General features: G+C 37.8%; 1 protein-coding gene across 11 annotated transcripts in view; it reads left to right on the top strand.

Annotated features, from left to right (window-relative positions):
• The window catches only part of MYO6 (myosin VI), an 88,746-nt gene extending 69,319 nt beyond the window's left edge, over nucleotides 1-19,427 (top strand). The window contains exons 27-35 of one of the 11 annotated variants that reach the window (XM_024731880.1): nucleotides 123-283; nucleotides 2,325-2,351; nucleotides 2,757-2,786; nucleotides 5,518-5,556; nucleotides 9,295-9,398; nucleotides 10,862-10,993; nucleotides 14,416-14,442; nucleotides 16,852-17,070; nucleotides 17,601-19,427. In XM_024731880.1, the coding sequence (XP_024587648.1) occupies nucleotides 123-283; nucleotides 2,325-2,351; nucleotides 2,757-2,786; nucleotides 5,518-5,556; nucleotides 9,295-9,398; nucleotides 10,862-10,993; nucleotides 14,416-14,442; nucleotides 16,852-17,070; nucleotides 17,601-17,800 (939 nt within the window). In that variant the 3' untranslated portion in view covers nucleotides 17,801-19,427. Of the gene's footprint in view, nucleotides 1-122; nucleotides 284-2,312; nucleotides 2,352-2,756; nucleotides 2,787-5,517; nucleotides 5,557-9,294; nucleotides 9,399-10,861; nucleotides 10,994-14,415; nucleotides 14,443-16,851; nucleotides 17,071-17,600 lie in introns of all 11 variants that reach the window. The other 10 variants (XM_024731879.1, XM_024731883.1, XM_024731882.1 and 7 more) reach the window with 10 other exon arrangements.
• Nucleotides 19,428-23,516: the final 4,089 nt, after the last annotated feature.

Below are 23,516 nucleotides of genomic sequence, written 5' to 3'. Positions count from 1 at the left end.
GGGTTTTTTATTTAAAAAAAAAAAAAAAAAAAAAAAGTGTATGGAACGATTTTACGTGGGGAGGGGAATGATCAGGTAAACAAGTGGGGAGGCCCGGGCGCCATGGCCTTCTGTGCTGGCAGGCGGAGGTGGAGGCGCAGCTGGCCCGGCAGCGGGAGGAGGAGTCGCAGCAGCAGGCGGTCCTGGAGCAGGAGCGCCGAGACCGGGAGCTGGCGCTGCGGATCGCGCAGAGCGAGGCGGAGCTCATCAGCGACGAGGCGCAGGTGGACCCGGCGCTGCGCAGGTACCGCGCCCGCGGGGCGAGGTGGGGGCGGAGGGGGTGGGGCTTTTCCGCTTGACCTCCCTACCTGCCTCTTTGCAGCAGAGAGTCATCATATTCCTTAGGCCCTGGTGTATTTGCCATTTAAAAATGATTTATATTCACTTTTACACCACCCAAGTGAATGAAGCTATTGATTTCATCAAACTGTTAAACTATTGAAAGTTAAAGTTGATATTTCAGTTCTTGAGTAGTTTAAGAAAATATCTTAAGTTTTACGCTGAAATTATCAGAGTATTGTATAAAGGGTAGACAAGTAATTTCTAAGTATCTGCTGCTTAACACTGGCATAAAAATCAGTGAATGCGTTATAATCCAGTTTAATATTTTTGAGGTTGGAATTCATTACTTTCCTAATGCAAATTTTAAAAATATGTCATATACCCTAACACTTTAGAAATTTTACGCGTACACACACGCTCCCCCCAGCTTCCCCGTGATTTAGAATAAACAGATTTCCCTTTCCAAGAAGGAAGCTTAATCACATTGAAATATTTTGACTCCTCACGTTTCTGAATTATCTCTAAATAGTATGGAGTGTGGAGGAACACGGAAGTTCTTACTAAAAGTTGCAGGAAGGTTTTACCATAACAGATGCATTCTCTAAAAATACAGAATGTAGAAACAGTAGTTACTATTATTATTTATTTGTAAAAACAAAGCAAACTAGTTTGTAGAGTTCCTTTATGTGTAGGTGTATTGTGTATATATGGAGAGGCACATAGATGGGTGTAACCATGCTTTTCAGAATGTCAGAGCACTGTTCATGACAAAATAATTAAAATACTAGATGTTGCTATTATGAAAGAAAAAAAACTTGGTCCACCACATTGCAAGGTGGTGATTAGGTTCATTTAGCTGAAAACAGAGACAGGGAAGGGAAAGAGCTTGCCTTCACACTTTTTCTAGTAAATGATTGTATCGGGGAGCTCTGGAGTCTGAATTGCATGTGAAAGTTATATTTAAATAAACTGAGTATGCCTATATGTTATAATAATTGTTAAGCTCTTTGGTTTGGGTTCACTGTGTGGGTTCTTTATTAACATTTCACTATAATTAAGATATTTTTGCTCGTCTGTGGCTTTTGTAACTGCAGACTTCGCTCAGCTGCTGTTCGGTTCATTCCACCTGTGTTTGGGCGGCTTGGTGGAGCCTTTGTGGATAACTGACTAGTGGCCTAGGCCAGGCTCCTAATGGACCGAGCAGTGGCCCTGATGTGTGTGAGGAAGTCCTGCACTTGACCGAGCTGACTTTATTATGGTTGAAGCTTGTTAGGGAGAGACTCATTAATGGAGTCATTCTTGGTGTTTATGGCTTAACTCTATGTTTAAGCATTTGAAATATTTAGCTCTATCCAGTGTCATTCCAGGTAATATGAGTAAGATATTGGCTCATACGTGGTCTCCTTCTCATCCTCAAAAAGATGCACTTCTTCCAATGTGAGTCATCTCAGAGAAAGAGTGGACCATTTAGGACCTTTAACTTAAGGGAGGAGTTACCTATGATTTAAGTTAAACAGAATTAACTAGGTAATGGGACCACTACCAAATAATTAGGAGGTACTCAAGCAGTTATGACTTGAACCGCAGAAGAGTTAGTTTAGTTCTCCTGTGGGACAGCCTTAGGAATGGTGTCCCTCCCTGGACTGTCCCTTCAGGTCCCGTCTGCCAGCTGTCTTCCGGGAAGAGAGCTGACCCTCAGGTCCCCATAAACTCCTTCCCTTCTGAACTGCCAAGTTAATTTTTAAACACTGTACTAAAAGCATTAGCACTTCATTGTAGATATGATGTTCTCTATAGATTTTCCGTGTTTGATAATTTTATCTTACTCCATGGGCTACATCTAAATGTTTTTGAATGTTTATGTTACCTTTGTTAGCACTGAATTCTTTCTAACACATTTATGAGTGAGAACCTCTCTAAGTAACTCTGTTCTTAATATATGGCATGAAAATGTTCTTGGATTCTGTGATACATTACAAAACAATTTCAAGTTACTTTTCCAGCTTGGATTCCCATCCAGTAACTTCTAAGTAAGAATTGTTTCCTGCATACGTAATATATTTTAAAATATCTCAATCAATTACACATATGACCCTGATGCACAGTAATGATTTCACACTACCTTAAATTATAAAGTAATATCTAGATTCTATTAAAAACAAACACACAAACCTCACATGAATGGTTTTTTAATCTAGATGTAATATAGTCACTCTTTCATTTTCACAGAATGCCTTTATTTTTTTCTAATCGTTTGTAATGAAGATTTAAAAACATTAAAATTCTGAGTGTTCTCATACATAGATTAAATAGAGATAATAAAGTTTTTAAAATCAATTTGCAAAGTCACTGAAATACAAATTTGGCACAATCCAGATTTTCACAGTTCAGAATTGGTTATGGTATTGACTAAAATATACGTATTCTTTTCACAGGATTAATGGAGCAGGACCCAGAATGACACCGTATGTCATTTCCCTTTTACAACTGATTTAATCATGTAACCTTTTTTTCTTCTTCTTCTTTATTAGGTTGTGTATACTTTTTAGGAGGAACATTTTCCTCATTGAAGTAAATTTTACATCATTATCATCATCATCATTATTATTTTGCCCAGGAAAAATGTTTACTGCTCCTAGGAGTTGGGTGCTCAATCACAGTAGTTTATGATTTGGTTTCTTTCTTTCTGTCTGCTCACTTTGTTTAAACTTTAATACCCATCTTGTTTTATGTGTTTTTAATTATCCCTTACTTATGTCATTATAAAAGTAGATGTAGAGATACAAATAAGAATAAATAAAATATTTAAAGTATTTGAGTCATGGCAGATAGCTTAGTTTTCCGTATATGTAATAGTTCATTCTGCTAATATCTAAAATAGCTCATAATCTAAAGTTATATACGTAATGCTAACATTGGTGCTCGTGTATCTTTTTGTTATGAAAATCTCCCCACAGAGAGAGAATCTAAGTAGCAATAGGGATATACATATAAATTATACTTCATATGCATAAATATATTTTTGCATATATTTTTACATATGTGCTATATGTATATAACTTTGAAATATATTTAAAATCTGAATTTTAATAGCTTTTAGGACTCCAACTGTACCCCTTATAGTGATGGTTCTTAACTCTGTCAGACCCCAGTACCAAATAACAAATGCTTTATGAATGATGCAACCTACATTAATAATTCTCTCTAAACAATACACGTAAAAGAGAAATAAAAGGACAGTAATTTATAATTATTTATTTTATTATATTTAATATGAAAGTGCTTGCTCACAACTACAGGGAAATGTAGTCAGGTACTCAGATGTTTTCACATATACATAGAATCACCATGAGTGCAGCAGCTACAAATGCAAATTGATATAAGACAGTTGTATCAGTCAGTTAAATGCCACGAAATTGTGAACAGTCCTTTGTAAAGTTCTGAACAGAGTTAAACACAGTGTCCTCTCCATTATACAACAGTGGAGAAATTCCTAGAGAAATTCTGTGAATATTAAAACCATGCAAAAAAAGGGTTGTTTTACATGTAAAACTTATGTATAACTATGTGTATATAGTTTACATGTAACTATATGTATATGTGCGTTTCACCTCTATATGTCTGGTGGCTATGTTAAAGTCATATGGGACGTGGGGCAGTTCTTCTTGTGCAGGACATTTGGCATCCCTGACTCCTCACCTCATCCGATGCCAGCAGTGGACTCTCATAGCATCATTGCTCCCACAATGCACCACAAATTTTGAAACCTATCTCTGAGTGGGTGCCGTTGCATCCACTGCTTCATAGTTAACCATTTGAGCTCGAATTAAATAAGCCTAGCAACCAGCTTATGTCTGAGGTGAAACTGTGAGCATTTGCATATAGGTTGGAAAAATCAGAAGGAAAAAAAACACCTGGATGCAGGAGCCTTTTCTATTCAGTATATATGGTGCAGCTCCTAGAGCAGTAACATGCTCAGGTGGGATGTTGAATCAGTAGAGATTGCCCGTCCAGCTGGGTGGTGTGAGGGCATCTGCGTATGAAATCTCCATATGATGAACAGACTATGGAGTAGAGAGCTTTGCAAGGCTGTGCATTCCCTTGAAATCTGCTGTGGGAAAAGAAACGTGAAGTTAGAAAATTCTTATTAGTTTGATTTTATTTGATGATATTTGTGTTTTTTTACTTTGTGTTTGTTGCCCTTGATCATCAGTTTTGAAAGATTACTTTTTCTCTGACTGTGCTTGCTTGGCTAGACCTCCGTCAGCATTGAACCTTAGCCAGTGTTCCTCACAAGGATGGAGAGAGTCCTTTGCTCCTTTATAATCAGGGTGCCAGCTCTTGGCCGGCATCCGGAAAACTGAGCCCTGAGGCAAACATAGCCATCTTCTTTTCTTCTGGTTTTTGCTGACTTATAAGATTTTGAGGTTACCAGAGTCTGATGAATAGAATGAATGGGAAAATGATTAATTATGAAGGAAGAGCACAAAGGTCAGGAAAATAAAATACTAATGAAGTTGATGAACATGATGACATGCACATTCCACTCACAGAACTAAGCAAATTTTGAGAAAAGTTAACACTCTTCTGGGTAATAAAAGAAAAGCAAGTTTTTGCCATTGGGAAGTGTTTATCCTTGAAAGGTCAGAACACCTCAGATCTTTAACAAGTGCTTGAGGCATTTGAATTTTCTTAGGCATGCTTTGATTCAGAATTTTAGAGCTTTGAGTATATCAGACTCTTATTTAAACTCTGGCACTGTAAAATAGATCCGTTTGGTTTACCACTATTACACCTTGTCTAATTAATGTTTACTAAGCAACCCCGGTGCAAAAATCCTTGAATAGAATCTGTATCCCGCCAAGTTACCTGTATGCATTTAGAACATGCTGATTATATTCTATCCATAAAAATATCACAGAAGCACGGCTCTCATGAGATTTTATCTAAAAGTTTCTACTGCAGAAATGAAGTGCAAGTAACTTTAACTGGGTTTAAACAAAAATTTTGCTGTGTTGTATGGCTATATATACTGAAAGGTATATTATCGACTTTTACGAAGTAAAATAATAGTGTATGGTTAATAAAGCAACAATCCTGTTGAAAATATAAATTTTAATTATACTTTTAGATCTTTTAAGTAATTTGTATGGTTGTCTTTCGTCTAATTATGTTGTATTATCATTTTTCTTATAGGGAACAAATGGCGAAAGAAATGTCAGAAATTTTGAGTAGGTTAGTGCAGTGGAAATGAGCGTCACCTCAAAATCATATGTTTTAAATTACTTTAAATTAATATTTTTAATTAATTTTTTAAATTAAATTACATATTTGGACCAGAACCTGTTATATGAGTAGGCTGTCCTTTCCATGTAAATTTTTGGTACAAGAAATGTGACTCTGCCTTCAGGCAGTGACTGTGCCCTCAGGCCACACTAACATAGAAAAAGGTAAAAAAAAAACAGTGTTTCCTCTAAATTGGCATTTTTCAGTGGGGATACCATTGGCATTTTGGTTGAGGCTATTCCTTGTTGGTAGTACTGTCGGGCTTACCATGAGCCCCTACCAGTTCAGTCTCAGTAGGGGAGCCCTTCCTGCCCTTGGGCCCGCTGCACCTGGTTGCAGGGGACGTGAGGAAGGGTGGGGCTCCAGGCAGCCCCTGTCCACCACAGCACAGGGGCAGAACACCACCGGTGTAGAAGTCGAACCACCAAGGAATATATCTTCCCAGCAGGATCTGGTCCATTATCAAGTGGATATGAATCAATAACATTTTAACTTTCAACTCTGAAGTTCCAGAGTTAATTGAAAATGTTAAAATTAATATATTTTTAAAAATCAAAAGTCAGTTTTGCTACTCTGTATTTCACATGATTGTCTTTATCACAAGTCTAAATAATCAGTAAATGAAGGTGTACCTTCATTTTACTATTTTAATAACGCCAAAGATTCGGGGGGGAGCATTTAAATGAATTGGATTTGTGTACTTCTTACGATGCTGAATATGCTTTTTTTAGCAGGTGTATTTTTGTTTGACGTAATATGAATGAAAAGTTAGTAATAGTAAAAACATATTTTAAGCAAAAATAGTTTGAATTCAGTGTGATTTTTAAAAGTATCAGAACACCTTATGTATATCAACATCTCATATATATTCTGAGAGTCTATAAAACCATATTGTGTAGATTCACTTTCTCTTTCAGGAGGAAAGAAAACAATAACAAAACCCCATAATTTCAGCTACTCTTCTAGAAAAGACTGGTAGAAGAGCTAGGAAGGAAAAATAATTTTTCTGTTAGTTTACTGAATGGTGGTTTCAGGATGTAGGCAAAAAAGAGAATATTTGAATAATGTTAAAAGCATAACTTGTTGTTAAGGGTAGTAGAGAAACCTTGCTGACACACAGCTGGCTCTTTCTGAGCAAAGCAATTAAGAAAAAGCTCCATGGAGAATGGCCAGTCACACAGCTTATGAAAAGAAGAGGTTTTGCAGTAAACTTGAAACAGATTTTAACCATGAAAACGCAGGAAGGACTAAATGGGCACACGTTATTCTTTAGCCAGGCTTGTAAGTGACTAGGAATCATCATGTCTAACAGTTTTTAAGTATGTAGGGTGAAGTATGTTATTATTATTCTCTAAAAGGAAAGCATAAATAGGCCTTTTAAAGAGGCAAAAGTACCTTATTTGTTTCATTGTTAAGCGTAACGCTGAAGGAATAATTTCCCTTATTTGAGGAGGGAGCGCACATATTTTCAAGCATCACTTTTAAATAACATCAGTCTCATTGAGTGTCTGTGTCTTGCCAAGATCGCTGTTGTCTTTCAAAATGTAGAATGCTGAGAAAAATACGAGCTCATTTTCAGTATTATACTATGATCACCCCTCTTTAAGAGGAAGGTTTTCCAGGTGGTAGATCACAAAGGGGAAATGCTTTGTGTGATACCCGAGAAGCAATATTTTAGTTCTTTAATATTTAGTTCTTTTAATATTGTGCCGTCTTCTTTTCATGGCTTGAAATATGATGTATTTAAATTCCTTCTTGGTTACATTGAGCTTAAAAGTTCACTTGCAGCTTATTCTGAGTGTCTGCTATGTGGCAAGTGTAATCCTTTGCTGAAAAATAATGTTCATTTTTACAGAAAAGAAATTTTCCCTGTATTTTTAGAATAATGATTTCAACTTATGTGTATAGAAACAAATCTTAAGTGCTCAGTAGCACTGCTACGAAAAAGCTTACCCCATTTAACTTTTAAATTATTTATTTTATATATTTTAAATATATGTATTTATTTTTTATTTCTTTCCTCTTTTCCCACTCAGATGTTCCTCCTACATGGGGCAAGATAAAGCACTTGTGCCCTTTGAAATCTCTGTTATCTGTCTCATGACCTGCAGCCTTTTCCTTTAATTTACTAGTTGTCATATTATTACTCACTAAATACGAGGGTATGGTTTTTATCTGCTTACAGAACTTTTCTAAGTATTTTTTAACACAGAAGCTCAAAGGTCACGGGAGTTTCCAGGCTCCAGCAGCTCTTTTAGGATGTCTCTAAAGACTCGGGCAGAGGGTAGTAGTTTGGCTACTCCCCTGGGAACCTCTAGACATCCAGATGCCCAGGGAGAGCCTGTGGGCCATTATGAGTGGTGGGGCTTGGCCGTCTGCAGGTTCCAGCAGTCTGCAGGTGATTGGCTCATAAACCCTTCATGTACCTCTAATGATCTTAAAGTATGTTGAGGAGTTCTCTTTTGATTTAAAAAAAATTTTCAATTGAAGTATAGTTGATTTACAGTATCATGTAAGTTTCAGGTGTACAGCATGGCGCTTCAGTTATATATACACACACGTACACACACATACACACACACACATACATACACACGCACATACTTTTTCTCATTCTTTTCCCTTATTACATAATACTGAGTTTAGTTCCTGTGCTACATAGTAGGTCATTGTTGGTTATCTAGTCTATACATAGTACTGTGTATATGTTAATTCCACCCTCCCAATTTATCCCTCCCCACCCCCTTTCCCCTTTGGTAACCATAAATTTGTTTTCTGTGTCTGTGATCTCTTTCTGTTTTGGAAATAAGTTCATTTGTGTCTTTTTATTTCTTTTAGATTCCACATATAAGCAGTATCGTATGCTATTTGTCTTTCTCTGTCTGACTTACTTCACTTCGTATGATAATCTTTAGGTCCATCCATGTTGCTGCAAATGGCATTATTTCCTTCTTTTTTTATGGCTGAGTAATATTCCATTGTATATATGGACCACATCTTCTTTATCCATTCGTCTGTTGATGGACACTTAGGTTGCTTCCTTGTCTTGGCTATTGTAAATAGTGCTGCTATGAACATTGGGGTGCATGTATCTTTTTAAATTATGGTTTTCTCTGAATATATGCCCAGGGGTGGGATTGCAGGATCATACAGTAGCTCTATTTTTAGTTTTTTAAGGAACCTCCATACTGTTCTCCATAGTGGCTGTACCAATTTACATTCCCACCAACAGTGCAAGAGGGTTCCCTTTTCTCCACACCCTCTCCAGCATTTATTATTTGTAGACTTTTTGATGATGACCATTCTGACTTGCGTGAGGTAATACCTCATTGTAGTTTTGATTTTGAGAAATATGTGTAAATGTATTGTCTTGATGTTCATATATCCGTGAGTTAGAAGATTTAAACTGAAGCCTGGGGGAGGTCCACGGCACTAGAATATTGGAATCAGAATTTCTGATTGAAAATCTAGTATGGCTGTTGAATGATGCACTGGAAAATTTTAATCCACCTGGGCATCCCGTAGTGTACCATTCTTAATCTCGTCTGTCAAAGGTACAAAAATTATGATATGTTTTTCCAGTAATTATTTCCAGTTCTCAAGCTTATGTTCACTTTCTTGCCTGTTTAGTCAACATTTCATTCGTGTTTCTAAGTTTAAATATGCAAAAATGTGTAATAATTACAGAGGCCCTGCTGTACAGGCCACCAAGGCAGCTGCTGGTACCAAGAAACATGATCTTAGTAAATGGAAATATGCAGAACTACGTGATACCATCAATACTTCTTGCGGTAAGTGTATGGGGAGGATGAAAAGTGGGAAGACTCTATCGCTGTCAGGTAATATAAAGTAAATACCTAGATTGGGATGGGCATTTTTTCCATATAAATTAGTTTAAGTCGTTCTCTTTGTTACTCTCACCTTGAAATGAAGACCTAGTTTGTTCACAAAGCTAAAAGAAAGACATGCTTATTAAGTTAAATTCATTTTGCCCGTCTCTTGCATAGACCAGAGAGGAAAAGCATAGAGGAATTATGGTTTGGGCTATATTAATGACTGACCCTCTTAACGTTATTCATAATAGTTAAATACCTATACATCAGACTGTTTTGGTCTATGAATGCAAAGTAAAAAATGGCAATGGAGTCCGTCCCTTTTAAAGCAGTTTTTCTTCCAACAGAACAGAGTAAAAGGCTGTATCCAGAGAATCCCACACAGTTGTGTTCACGTATAAATCATAGTGTTTGAATTCAGGACACTGTAACTGGGACTTCAAGTGTCATAATCGTATGGGACGCCTCACTATGTTCTTTCCCTCTTCACTGAGTTTATCTGCATAAGTACAAATGTAAAAAATGTGGTACATGTAAATCTAGCTTGTGTTTGAACACAGTGACTTCTTATTCTATTGTCGTGGTCTGTAACCTTGGACAAGTGACTTAACCTTCCTTTTTCAAGTTCTTCATCTACAGAAGACCTATTTAGTCCAGGGTTCTTGCGTGGAGGAAAGATATAACGTAGTAATAATGTTTAAGAAAATGCTCTGTAAGTGTAAAAGATAGTATTACAATGAAGTGCTCGTCTTTATCAATAATTAGTTTACTTTTGATTTTGTACTGTTAATTTAAGAATGAAATCTTCATTTAAAAATATATATATGTTAAAAAGAAAGGGAATTGAGTTATTTGTAGTGAGGTGGATGGACCTAGAGTCTGTCATACAGAGTGAAGTAAGTCAGAAAGAGAAAAACAAATACCGTATGCTAACACATATATATGGAACCTAAAAAAAAAAAAAAAGGTTCTGACGAACCTAGGGGCATGACAAGAATAAAGATGCGGACGTAGAGAATGGACTTGAGGACACAGGGAGGGGGAAGGGTAAGCTGGGACGAAGTGTGAGAGTGGCATGGACATATAGACACTACCAAACGTAAAATAGATAGCTAATGGGAAGCAGCCGCTTAGCACAGGGAGATCGGCTCGGTGCTTTGTGACCACTAGAGAGGTGGGATAGGGAGGGTGGGAGGGAGGGAGACGCAAGAGGGAAGAGATATGGGGATGTATGTATATGTATAGCTGATTCACTTTGTCGTACAGCAGCAACTAACACAACATTGTAAAGCAGTTATACTCCAATAAAGATGTTAAAAAATATATATATTTAGGCCACAGGATAATTATGCTAGACAACTAAATTACGATGTTAGTTGCTGTTTTTGTTTTTTTTTTAACTCTCTCTGTGTAATTGATAGATATTGAGCTCCTGGCAGCTTGCAGAGAAGAATTTCATAGGAGACTAAAAGTGTATCATGCTTGGAAATCCAAGAACAAGAAGAGAAATACTGAAACAGAGCAACGTGCTCCAAAGTCTGTTACTGATTATGGTAAAAACAAATCTGTACTTTTGAATGTTCCAAAGTACATGTATATAAAAAGTATATGTATATAACTACATGTAACTATACATAAGGCATTTGAGTAAAATTGTCCAATATAAATTTTCTCTTACTTTAGAACTGTGGGTCCACTGAATCTAACACAACCATAATGGCTTATCTTTCAAAGTATTATTTCTGTTAGATACATCTTTAAAGTCATATTTGTTTAAAAGTATTGAATTTACTTGTTAAGGTAAATTCTGGAGGTAAGAATAATCTTGTCCATATTGAGGAAGTTGTATGATAATGTTGTAAATACGTATTCTTTCCACATACACATATATACATATATGTAAAGATTATGTGTGTAAATGTAAAGATTACTATGAAAAAAAGAATATTTACTGCAAATATTATAAAACTGTGAAAATACGAGTGAGAAATAATACCTTGGTTTAGACCAGAGTTTAACCTAGACCAAAATTTGCTTTTTTGACTGAGATCCTAAAAATGAATTTTGTTACTTTGTTATACAAAAGACAAAGCTGTATACCTGAAATTGGAAAATAGAGCAGAAAGGACATAACCTAGTAAAAGCAAGTACTAGCTTTAACATTAATTAAGAATACCTGTGATATGAGTTGTAATTTCAGTCTTAAAAGCAATCATTGGAATTTCATTTATTCAACTTGCTACTGGCACAATTTGTTAGGTTAATTCTGGCTAATGTCAAGGTGACAGCATATGTAATATCTTTTTTTAGAACGAGGTACATTCCCGACACTTGGTGGTATAGCTTAGCCATGTGTGACCCCAGCTGACTTAGAAAAGGAGCTCACAGTTATATTTTGCCTCTGTTACCGCCTCCCTAGCAAATAAAGCAGAGTTTGATGAAAGTCAATTAAATGGTGAAATTTTAGTGTTTCGAAGATGTTGCAAAGATTAGATTGAGGAAGGGAAGTATCATTAGTAGTACGAGAGATGTGAATGCTAATGACTGCTCACCCATGTCCTCAGTCAGAATATAACTCTTGCAAGAGCAGTGAGCTTGCCTGCAGCTAAGAAATGGCAGGAGGAAGGCCCTCTCAACACTGATCTTCTGTGACCACCACTCTCTTCTCCAGTTTAAAAATTTGTCTCTGGGAAATGAAGATGACAGCATGATTCCATTATCTGTTCACTGTCTGTACCAAGTTTCTACCACAGTTGCTTTGTTTTGTAAAAATGGCAAAGGGCTATTCTCACTGTTGCGGCCCTTCCCACTGCGGAGCACAGGCTCCCGACGCACAGGCTCAGAGGCCATGGCTCACGGGCCCAGCCGCTCCGCTGCATGTGGGATCTTCCCGGACCGGGGCGTGAACCCGTGTCCCCTGCATCGGCAGGTGGATTCTCAACCACTGCGCCACCAGGGAAGCCCAGGGCTATTCTTTTTAGCTATAATCTTTAGCTGTAATGTTCTAATCATGACCTTGAACTGACTGGGTTTCATTATGTTCTATTTCAGAATTTATATATCTGCATGATTGCACTTCTTAAAACAAAAAGAAGACTTCCCTGGTGGTGCCGTGGTTGAGAATCCGTCTGCCAGTGCAGGGGACACGGGTTTGATCCCTGGTCCGGGAAGATCCCACATGCCGCGGAGCAACTAAACCCTTGTGCCACAACTACTGAGCCTGCGCTCTAGAGCCTGGGAGCCACAACTCCTGAAGCCCGCATACCTAGAGCCCGTGCTCCACAAGAGAAGCTACCGCAATGAGAAGCCCGCACGCTGCTACTAGGGAAAGCCCACACACAGCAGCGAAGTCAAAAATAAATTAATTAATTAAAAATAATGTTGTAATATTTGGCACACACATTTTTAAAAAATTAATTAATTAATTTATTTTTGGCTGTGTCAGGTCTTAGTTGCGACACGTGGGATCTTTCGTTGCAGTGCGTGGGCTTCTCTCTAGTTATGGTGTGCGGGCTCCAGAGCACGTGGGCTCTGGTAGTTGCAGCACGCAGGCTTGGGCTTAGTTGCCCCGTGGCATGTGGGATCTTAGTTCCTTCACCAGGGATTGAACCCATGTCCCCTGCATTGGAAGGTGGATTCTTAACCACTGGACCACCAGGGAAGTCCCCGGTCCACACATTTTTAATGAATATATAAATATTTCATGTATTATTGTAGCAAACCAAACTTTGGTACCTTACTCATCCAGCTTTGCCCCAAAAGGAGCAAATAACATGCGGCTTACCTTACTGGTTCCTATACTGTTTCCACTCATAAAGTACCTTTTGGAAGAACAACAGAGTAGATTAAGAAAATTTCTCAAGGGTCCCATCCAGGTAGAGGAACAAAATTAGGAATTGTGTAGGAACACACTCCCGCATGTCTGTAGCCTTCAGAGAATTTGAATGTAGGTCATTTTCAGCATAAAATGTAACTTCTGCCCTGAAGAGTACTTTTTTTTCTCTTTATTTTTCTGTCACGTAAAATTCACTCTGACACAGGAGTACAATTAACAGGAAAGGTGAAGGGCACCAAGATGCTTAACAGCTCACCTGAGAAAATGCTGTGCTTTAGGTGGTTTCCTCCTAATGGTGCAGCTGCTTGACCTTTAAAAGGAGCTGCTCTGTAGTTTAAAATTTAGAAGGATTAGAATTCATTAATTTGAGAAAATAAAATGATGACAGCTTATGATTAACAAAAATATAACCTGGTATTATTGCCTTTAAGAGTAAGACCTTGACAGATTATGGTAAATTCTTAAGAGTTAGGAGTTGGGAGGCTCAGATCCCTCTCCTGTGTGCCATACTGGGTGAGCACACTCTCATCACATTTATCCCGGAAAGAGGCTTTCGGAAATAATTTTTGGGGGCAGTGGCAAATTACCCAGTAAAAGATTTACATTTACTTGCTTAAAACAGTGACTTTGGAGAGTAGTTTTATTTCATAGCTCCTAAATAAAAATGTTGTGAGTTTAAGATTTAAGACAATGTGGAGAAATTAAAACATGCTGAGTATATGTAAGTGTGGCAGTGCTTCTTCTCTATATAAAAAGCATTTTTTTAAATGAATTTATGAGTTATTCTCTTTTTTTTCCCTACAAAAATTCTAGTAGTGCTTTAAAGGTACTTTCATCTTGATTATTAAGTCACTGTTGTGGATTTTTGTTTGGATATTACTGTGTTCGAAAATTAAAATTTTGGTCCTCTTTGTATGTCCATCAAGCAGGATGTCCTAAAAACACAATCAAAATAGCTTTAAAAAAAATTGGCAAGCAGCATCTACTTGTAGGTAGTTCTGGGAGTATTTGGCTATGGATAGGGAATTTATTTGCTAGTCACCACCTCCATTGATGGGAAGGCATTATAAATTAGAAGAATGCTCATTTAACAGTTTTGGCATTTTTATCTTTTCTTCAACATAAAATATTTGTTCACAGATTTTGCACCATTTTTGAACAATTCACGTAAGTCAATGGGTGGTAACTCATGAGCTAACTGGAAGATGGGTTAAAAATACTTTATAAAGTACTAACTTCTTCTAAACATTGTTTTGCTACAATTTTAAGGTGAATTGTAATACATTAATGTTGGTTTATCTGGACTAAGATACCTCATTTGAGATGGTACTTTCATTTGGATCACTCCAAAATATACATGCAGAACAAAATGTAATTAATCTGTTATTTCATCAAATTACTTCCTTTTCAAAAATAACTAGCGTTTAAACTGAGTATACCCAGTTCTTATTGTAGCAAAACTCTATCTTAATAAGCAGCTGATCTTTTAGAGTAAAGACTAACTTTAGGTGCTGGTTTCAAATACTGTGATGGTGTAAGCATTTCTGTCCGAAGAGATTTGAGTTTCGTATGACAATGTACACAAGCTTAATAGAATGAATACCTCTTAATAGGAAGAGGAGGGTATTCTGTTACTTTTACAGCTTCTTATGATGCACATTTTTTGATCATATAAAAGCTCTGAGTCGTCTTAGTGTACAGTAAATTTCTTCTAGAATCAGTTCAGCAGTAATGATTTGAATGTAACGCCATATTTATTTGCCAACTGGTTGGACATGATTTTTTTTAGCGCTTCCAGTAATTTACAGACTTACAAATTTGAAATTTATTCACACTTTCGAAGGTAACAATTGGATGTGAAAGAAATCGTTGTTTAGAAGATTAGTCTCAAGCTTTTAACATCTATATCTTTGTACTTTTCCAGATGAATATTCATTTCCAGGCTTCCCAAATACAATTTCATTTCTCACATTAGTAGAAAAAGCCATCCAAGACTTTCCATTGGGTTTCTGAATTTTACCCAATATATTAAGTTACAGGGGATTGTTATTTTGAAAGAAAAAAAGTAGGTTATACTAATGGGTGGCCATCAGTATCATAGTAAGTTTCTGTCAACAGGACACTGAGTTGTAATTCACTGCTGAAGATGGAGGGAAGGGGTTTTTTTAATTTTTCAATCCTTTTACAAAATGTCTTAGTTTTGAGTTAGTGTATTTTCTGCAGAGTAGGTAGTTTTTAAAACTCGAAATGGAAACACTGAACTGTAAGTTGTTTTGAGGGAACAGGAACGAGAGAATAAATAAGCTCATCTCTGGTAACATGCTAAAGGTGATACGGCTTTTTAAAGTCACTAACAAAACTGGGTCTCTTTCTTTCATAGGCGTATACGGCTTTGCTAACTGCTTTTTGCTTTCTGTTGTTTGCACGAAAATAAATTGAGCTGCTATAAAGCTTTTTGCTATTGGTGCAAAAAGTAGAATAAGAGTAATTTCATCCTTTCAGTACTTGGAAAGTCTCACAAAAGCCATGTGACTGTCCTTGACTTGTACATGTTATATAATTTTTCATTGACATACTTAGCTTTTCAGTGAGATTCTTAATTGAGCTGCAGTTAAAGTTGTGAGTATAGAGCATATTAAACAGACTTACCAGAATTATGCTCCTGAAGATGTAAAGTCATTGCCTCAGAGAACTGAATGTTTTCAGAAAAAAAAAAACCCAAAACTCAACCGTTTAGTAATGGAAATTGAGTGAGGGAAAAGAGATGATAATGAGCTCAATGCCCAGTGTTAGCAGAAAAGCAAGGATTTCTCTTTTCTATTGGCAAAGGAAACCAAATATTATACACGTTCCACTTATTGCAGTGGATTTTATTCCAAGAGAAGTCTGGTTTCAGAGTAAGTAAATCTCTCTGAGTGAAAGTTCATGCTGACTGTTACAGTTTTGTTGTTGCTGTCACAAAGTTGTCTAAATCTTATTAGTAAAACATCTGTGTTATCTTGGCCATTTTAAATCCCAGGATCAGTTGGCAGAGGAGAAAACTTGTATGTCTTTCACTCTTTTGAGAATCTGTGATTAAATCGACAAATATCTGGAATCGCTCAGATTTGTGAAATTACTTTTTATTGGTTTCATCATAAATAGTCCTGCAAAAGTTGTCCTGCAGCCTTCGTTTGAACTCTTTGGAGGAAAAAATACAAATCTAGTAAATGCTACTAGTTTGCTTTCTCGCTGAGTGAGTTCGTTTTGTGTGCAGACGCAGTCATTTGTGGGAATCTGCTGGGGGCTGGTTGTTGTTATTGCTGCTGCAGCTGTTGGTGTGTGTGTGTGTGTGTGTGTGTGTGTCTGTGTGTTTACAATGCCCAGGAACATCTTCGGGGGAAGAAACGTCTAAGAAATCACCCTTTGAATCGTATTCATCTGTAGGCAGTTCCAATTTACATTTTGTTTTAAATTCACTGTTAGGAGGAATCCCTCTTTTTGCTTTTGTAAACATTGGTGGTGCATTTTAGGATTAAAGGCTGCTCTCCTTATCCCTCGGGCTGCTGGCGTGACTCTGCTTGTTCTCTGTGACAGCTCAGCAGAACCCGGCAGCTCAGCTCCCTGCCAGGCAGCAGGGGATCGAGATGAACCGACAACAGCGCTTCTTCCGCATCCCGTTCATCCGCCCTGCGGACCAGTACAAAGACCCGCAGAATAAGAAAAAAGGCTGGTGGTATGCGCATTTTGATGGACCCTGGATTGCCCGGCAGATGGAGCTTCATCCTGACAAGCCACCCATCCTCCTGGTGGCTGGTGTGTACGATTCACATGAAAAAAATTTATGAAGCAGAAAAGGATTGAGTGCCCTCTGAATGAAATGGTGTGATGTAGAGTGTAATCACTGATTAAATTTCAGGGTTGAGGCGTGGGGCTTTGCAGTTAAGTCACATCAGTTGAGGGTAACTTCTTTACAATATGGAATTGCTTGGATTAATTATGTCCTTGTAGAGCACACAGAAACTTGTCTGTGTCCTAGGAACCTTTTCATTGGTGTCTGATTATATCATTTGCTTTGTAATGGTTACTTAAGGAAATGTAGCATTTCTATTAACCCTGGTAACTTGTTTTTTTTCAACTGCATCCTTAGTACCTTTTGAAATGGGACTTGGTGGAGGACACATTTGTTTCTGGTGAATTTATGAAGCAGATTTCAATCTTAGAGGAAGGAAATGGTTTTAAAAGTCCTCAAACCTATGAGAATTGGTAGACATTTCAGGAATAAAGTTTACAATAAATGGTTCTGAAAGGAGGTATAGTAATTCTCTGACGTCTCATCTGTGCAGGTAAGGATGACATGGAGATGTGTGAGCTGAATCTTGAAGAGACAGGCCTGACTCGAAAGCGTGGTGCTGAGATTTTGCCAAGACAGTTCGAAGAAATTTGGGAACGCTGTGGAGGCATCCAGTATCTTCAGAAAGCAATTGAGAGCAGACAGGCCAGGCCCACCTATGCCACGGCCATGCTGCAGAATCTGTTAAAGTAGAAATTGCACTAGCCTTGCAGCTGGGAGCCCTTGCCATGGCACTAGGTAGGGAGTGTGTCCCAGAGATTTAACCATTCCAAGATCAAGTTAGAATTACTTACACAAAGTGAACAGATTTTATTAATCATGGCTTTTTGTTAATTTAAGGTTAATTATGGTAGTGAATCTGGGACCTAAAATTTACTTTCCTGTATCCACCTGTAACTGTTAGACCTCTCATTATTGTAATACTTGTTACACTTGGACAGACTCTGGACATTTCTCCTTCTTTGCCAACAGACTACCTTAAATCCATCTTAATTGTTCTTTAGGAAAAGAAGTTTTTAAAAAATGCAGGATTCTTGCTTTTTAAGGATGGCACAGTACCGTATAACTGGAATAAAGAAAACTTAGCTTCAATTTTTCATACAAAAATTAAGGCACTTAAAATGATCAAGGCACTGAAAGCTGTGTACTTTCTATACTTTTTCAGAAATTCATGGAAATTTCCGTCAAAGGTGGAAATTTTTATTTTTTCCCCCCTCTTTTGCAGTGCAGTGTCTTAGTTTTGTAAAGCAATTTACCTGAAGCTCTAGAATTCTGGAGAGAGCCTTGATGTATTTGATGCAATCTGTGATAAAGAAGGTACATAGTATCCTGCACAGATTAGTTTTGCTTTTCTATCACATTGTGTTGCTATAAGAATATGTTCTTATATTCCATGGACAAATAAAGGAAATTCAGATCGTTTAAATGCTTGAAAGTTTTGAGATAACTTTGTTTCGTTTAGAAAAGGAAAGAGGTTTTAGGTGGCAGTTTGGCTTAACTGGACTGAATTCAAATATTCTTTCAGTTTCATCTCGGTTGTGATTTTGTGTCAGAATCTTGTCCAAGTTGTTTCATGTGATTTAAACTAGTGTTCTGCTTCAAAACACCTTTGTTTTTTAAAAAAATTCCTATTGTCTTTTTTGGCCTTCGAGATTTTGGTAATTGTAGAGCTCTTTTATAAGCCTTGTAATGCAAAAACCCTGCACTGAGGAATTGCTTGTTTCATGTAACTGATAATTTAAAAAAAAGTTTTGTGTGCTGTTTAGTTTTGATCAAATGTCAGCAGTTTCAAGCCTAATATTTATGATTTTCATATTAGGAACTTGGAAACAAACATACATCAAGGAGTTATGTTGACATAATCCTAAGGAGTCTTGTTTGTATTTTAGAATAAAATTAGAAAAGAAAATTACTCTCTGTACTTTTTTTTTTTCCCTTGATGTTTAAAGACCCTAACCTTTGAAATGAATTTCCAGTGATTTTTTTTTTTTTTTTCCTAGAAAGAGTACCTCACTTAGGAAAATATTTCCCAGCTGATTGGATTAGTGCTTGTGAGCTGGACACTGTTTTCAGAATTGCTTCTCTCATTATATGTTTTAGTATAGAGATATTTATTTATTATGATAGTGTGCGAACGATCGTCTTCTGTTAAGGAAAGTAAATGGTCCTGTCTTTACTGTTGAGAATGTGAATGTGATTATCTTTTTAAGGCTGTATTACTGCATAGACTCACCCACCCTTGGGTCATTTGGTCCCTGTGATTTGGTGACAGAAGGTCTGGTTACTGAAAATAAATGTCCTGTTCTCCCTCTTCTTATCACTCGCCTTTAACTGGTGTTTTTATTTGTACAGGATAGTGAATGATAAGCTTTTTTCTTAACTGGTAACAAGTAGAGTCCTGGAAGAAAATTTAGTAACCAAATAGATTTTTAATGACTTGTGCCCTTAGCGCTGTTTCCAGAAACAGTCTTACGTGTGTCCTAGATACATGCAGGTACTTGATGGAAAACTAATCACACAGGTTAAATTGTCGTAATGAGAGAACTTAAAGTTTTGAAGAATTTGTGAGAAATATATCACAGCAAGGCATTGTTACAGGTCCTTAATTTTTCACTTTAATAGCTGATAAAATTATAGTCATTCTTAAGCCATTTTGTTGCTAATTATGTCACACAGCTGTCCTAGAACATGTCCTAGAGCATATCTGTTTTAAGTAAGTCTCCTGAGTTAATTGTGGCTCCGGGAGGCTTGCCCTAATTCAGATAGACTTACAGTCACCTGCATACCACAGCTCTGCACACACAGAAGCCCCTTTGCTGGAGAAGCTTAGGACCTCCATCATCCTCTAAGGGAAATAGCAGAGAGAGTGTTGCGAAAAATGTAGATGCAGCTTCTTGACAGTGTTCGCAATCAAACCCAGAAACACTAGGTTGAAAACGGTATGAATCAAACGTCAATTTATATTTTAATCAGTCATTCTGAGATGTAAAATTAGAAGCTAAAACGAGCACACTGTACATTAAGAACTAATTCTTCTCAATGCCTGTCTCACTCAATACCAGTTCCTCCCTTAGTGTATATGCTTTGCAAAGGTAGATGTACGTGAAATATTAAAACTGAGAAAACAACACGTGTTCACATTCAATGATGGTGTAATTCCCAATCTCATTAACGCACTTGAGGTACGTATTGTGAGCTACGGGTAGGCACTGAGAGAAAATGTCTCTAATACATACGTATGTTAAGAGAACAGTGGGTTTTCCTGGTTGTAAGGTTGAGTAGATGGCACCTTCTTAAAGGACTATGTGAGGAAGAAGTAAATGGTATACTTAGGAGCACAAGCCCACACAAAAGACATTCTACTGTAACTCACATTCTGCTTCCTATAGTGACTTTCTGTAGGTCATTCTTTCCAGTAACATAGTGAACCCTTTCGTTTTGCAAACAACAAAACAAAAGATCAGATCAGATCACAAAAGAAAAGATCATCTTAAGTGGAACACAGGTGGTATTTGTGGAAACGTAGAGAGTAGAAACTCACAGGCACGAGGAATAATGAGGATTTTGTAGTTTTATTAATTGGATTTTTAAAAAGATCATTTTCACTCACAGGTTATTACAGTGGTTCTGAGGGGATCCAGACAGGTAGATCTTTGGTTTCTTCACCTAAACTACCTTAAGAGTGCCCGAATCAGTAGAATAAATATTATTGAATGAATCAGTGAATTAACCACAGTGTTAGTGGTAGACCTGACTCCTTTTACAGAAGAGGTAAACAGAGATCCAGAGAGCTCAGGTAATGTAATTCTAGGCCATGAAAGAGATGGAAATGCCTTTGCTCCACTCGAGTGCAGCACAAAGAAAACAGGCAGACTCCTCTGAGTAGCCCCTGGGGGTTCGTGAAGGGTTGCTCTCCTGTCACTCTCCACCTTCAGATGTCATGGCCTTTGTCTGTTTAACTTTACCAGCAGTAACAATTATTGAGCACTTTTATTTCTTCCAGAATATAAACTAATAAGGGAGGGGAGGACAGAGGATATCTAAAAATTAGAATTAAGGACAGGTAAGGGCGAAGGTTGTCACAATAAGGAAAGAGAAGAGTGAATGGAAGAGAAAGAAAAGGGGTGCACCCCTGAAGACGCTACACCCCAGGCTGAAAACAGTGCAGCGTTTTAGGTGACCAAGCGCTCCTAGATCTTTGCTAAGTTGTAGAATGAGTTGTACGTGACGTAAGAGCAAAACCCATGGACCTATTAAACTTGGACCAAGATAGGCCCAGTGTATCGATTCTTAGCATACAGAAACGACACTGCCACGCTGGAGAAGGCCAGTAGACATTCTGTGCGTAGGCCCTGTGGAGGGAGGAAGTGGTGATACTTGATGAGGTCGAGCCTACCCGTGCCGGGACCAGATCTTTGAGTACAGTAAAGTTCAGGTCAGATAAATGTCTTCTTCCTTCCCCATGACTAACCTAATATGTGAAGTAAGTTTGGTTGTCATATACTTTTCAAAAAAGCTTTTCAAGAGATAATCAGGGGAAAGTGCACACCGAAAAGAAAATCTTTAATCCTAATTTGTACCTGTGCAGACTCTTACCGTCAAACCCCAAATAGGTTTACGAGTTGGCCATTTTCTTTTCACTTTTGAAAATTCATCTAACTGCATCTGTTACTTAATGTTTCCTCATTCCCTAAAAATGTGTATCTGATACTTTCCTAAAATACTGATGTACTGGAAATACAAATAATAAATGCTTCTATGTAGAACTTGCTTCTTGCGCTTTTACTACAGTTACAGGGTGTTATAAACAAAAAAGTTGTAAATGTTACACCTGTTGTCTCCTGTTTCCAATGGAATAAATTGGAGGAGCTGGGATTCTGAAGTTCGTCCAGTCACCAGACCTGGAAACCCTGTGCCTGGTGGCGGAGGAACAGGCAAGGAACCTGGGTGATTGAAGCATCCTTGAGCTTTGACCCCAAACTCCTACAGGTTTTCCATCCAGGGAAAAAGCAGGAGCCACTTTGCCTAGATGAGAGAAAATCCAAATCGTGGCTGCCTTTCCTCAGGCCCTTACCAGTTTGTTTGTGAGGTGACAAAGGATGTGAAAACGGGGGACCCAAAGAAGAGTCCTTGTACCTAGGACTTCAAACACCGCTGGTGTATATAGGCTACTTCGTGTGGAACCTACCCTGATCCAGATGGGTCTTCTGGGTGCAGGCAGATGCGGGCCATCTTAACCTCAACAGCTCTTCTCTGGTTGGTTGGAAAAGACCAATCCAAAAAGTGGGTGATCCGAAGAGTGAGAGACACTTGCTTCCGAAGGGGACCTTCCCCACAGGAGATGAAGTGTTTGCCTCCTTCTCTTTCCTCATCAAAAGCTACGTTCTCTGCAGCAGTTAGAGCACAACTGAAATGTAGGTGACAGAGGGCACATTCTGGGGAGGTGATAGCATTAGATTTTCATTTTCTCTCCATGGAATTTTTCTCATATGCTACTGGCTGGCCTGTCATGCCTCTAACAAGAGTGTCTTCCTCTGGGGAGTCCCGAGGATACGGAAGTGAGCAGGTACACCTCTTGCCACCATTCTTTGCTTTGTGGCACTTTATCACCATACACAAAGTCCTTATATCATAGCTTCTCACTCTGGGGACGGCTGGGCTGGGAATAGGGATGAAAGCTATGCATTTGGGAGGCCAACATAAGTGATTTTTTCATTTAAAATCATCATAACTCTAGTAAACACACACATTACGAATCTATAGATACAGTGATGATCATATTGAAATTAAGGTATATTTGATAGTCGAGCATTTGAAAGAGATATGGAGGAATTTGTTTTTCATTAAATAGCACATTTAAAACTGGATGAACTGGAATACCTTGATGCCAGTCTGCCTATGTACACACCACAGCGAGTGTCAAGGAGTATTCAATGAAGCTATCACATTGGAAGAAGACATAGTTCATCCGTGGTGGGAAACAGGAATTGGTTATGTCACAAAGTACAACCTCACTTTTTTCCCCCCAATATAGTATCTTTCTTTAAAATAGCTTTATGCAGTAACAAGAAAAGTAAGATTTTCTATGGTATGGATATCCCAGTTCTTTTCTTTAAAGGAGCAACTTAGAAATTATTGGCAACAAAATTATCCACCATGTAAGCAGGAATTTTGTATAAAACTAGTGGGCCTAAGAACTGAAGGGGCATGTGAGTTACAGACACTGAAGTGTGGAGCGTCTATAAACTCACCACAATTTACATACTATATGCATTCATCCTGCACCTCCCTGCATACGTAATCATCTTTTATGTACATTCTAACACATGAAGAGCTTTATTTCCCAGTATATCCCACCCCCCTGCCCCCAAATAATAATTTGCACTTGTTGTAAATGACCTGTGAACAA

Source organism: Neophocaena asiaeorientalis, unplaced genomic scaffold (assembly GCF_003031525.2).
Source record: "Neophocaena asiaeorientalis asiaeorientalis breed wild unplaced genomic scaffold, Neophocaena_asiaeorientalis_V1.1 scaffold450, whole genome shotgun sequence".
NCBI classification, from domain to species: domain Eukaryota; kingdom Metazoa; phylum Chordata; class Mammalia; order Artiodactyla; family Phocoenidae; genus Neophocaena; species Neophocaena asiaeorientalis.
This window is presented reverse-complemented; position numbering and strand designations above follow the sequence as displayed.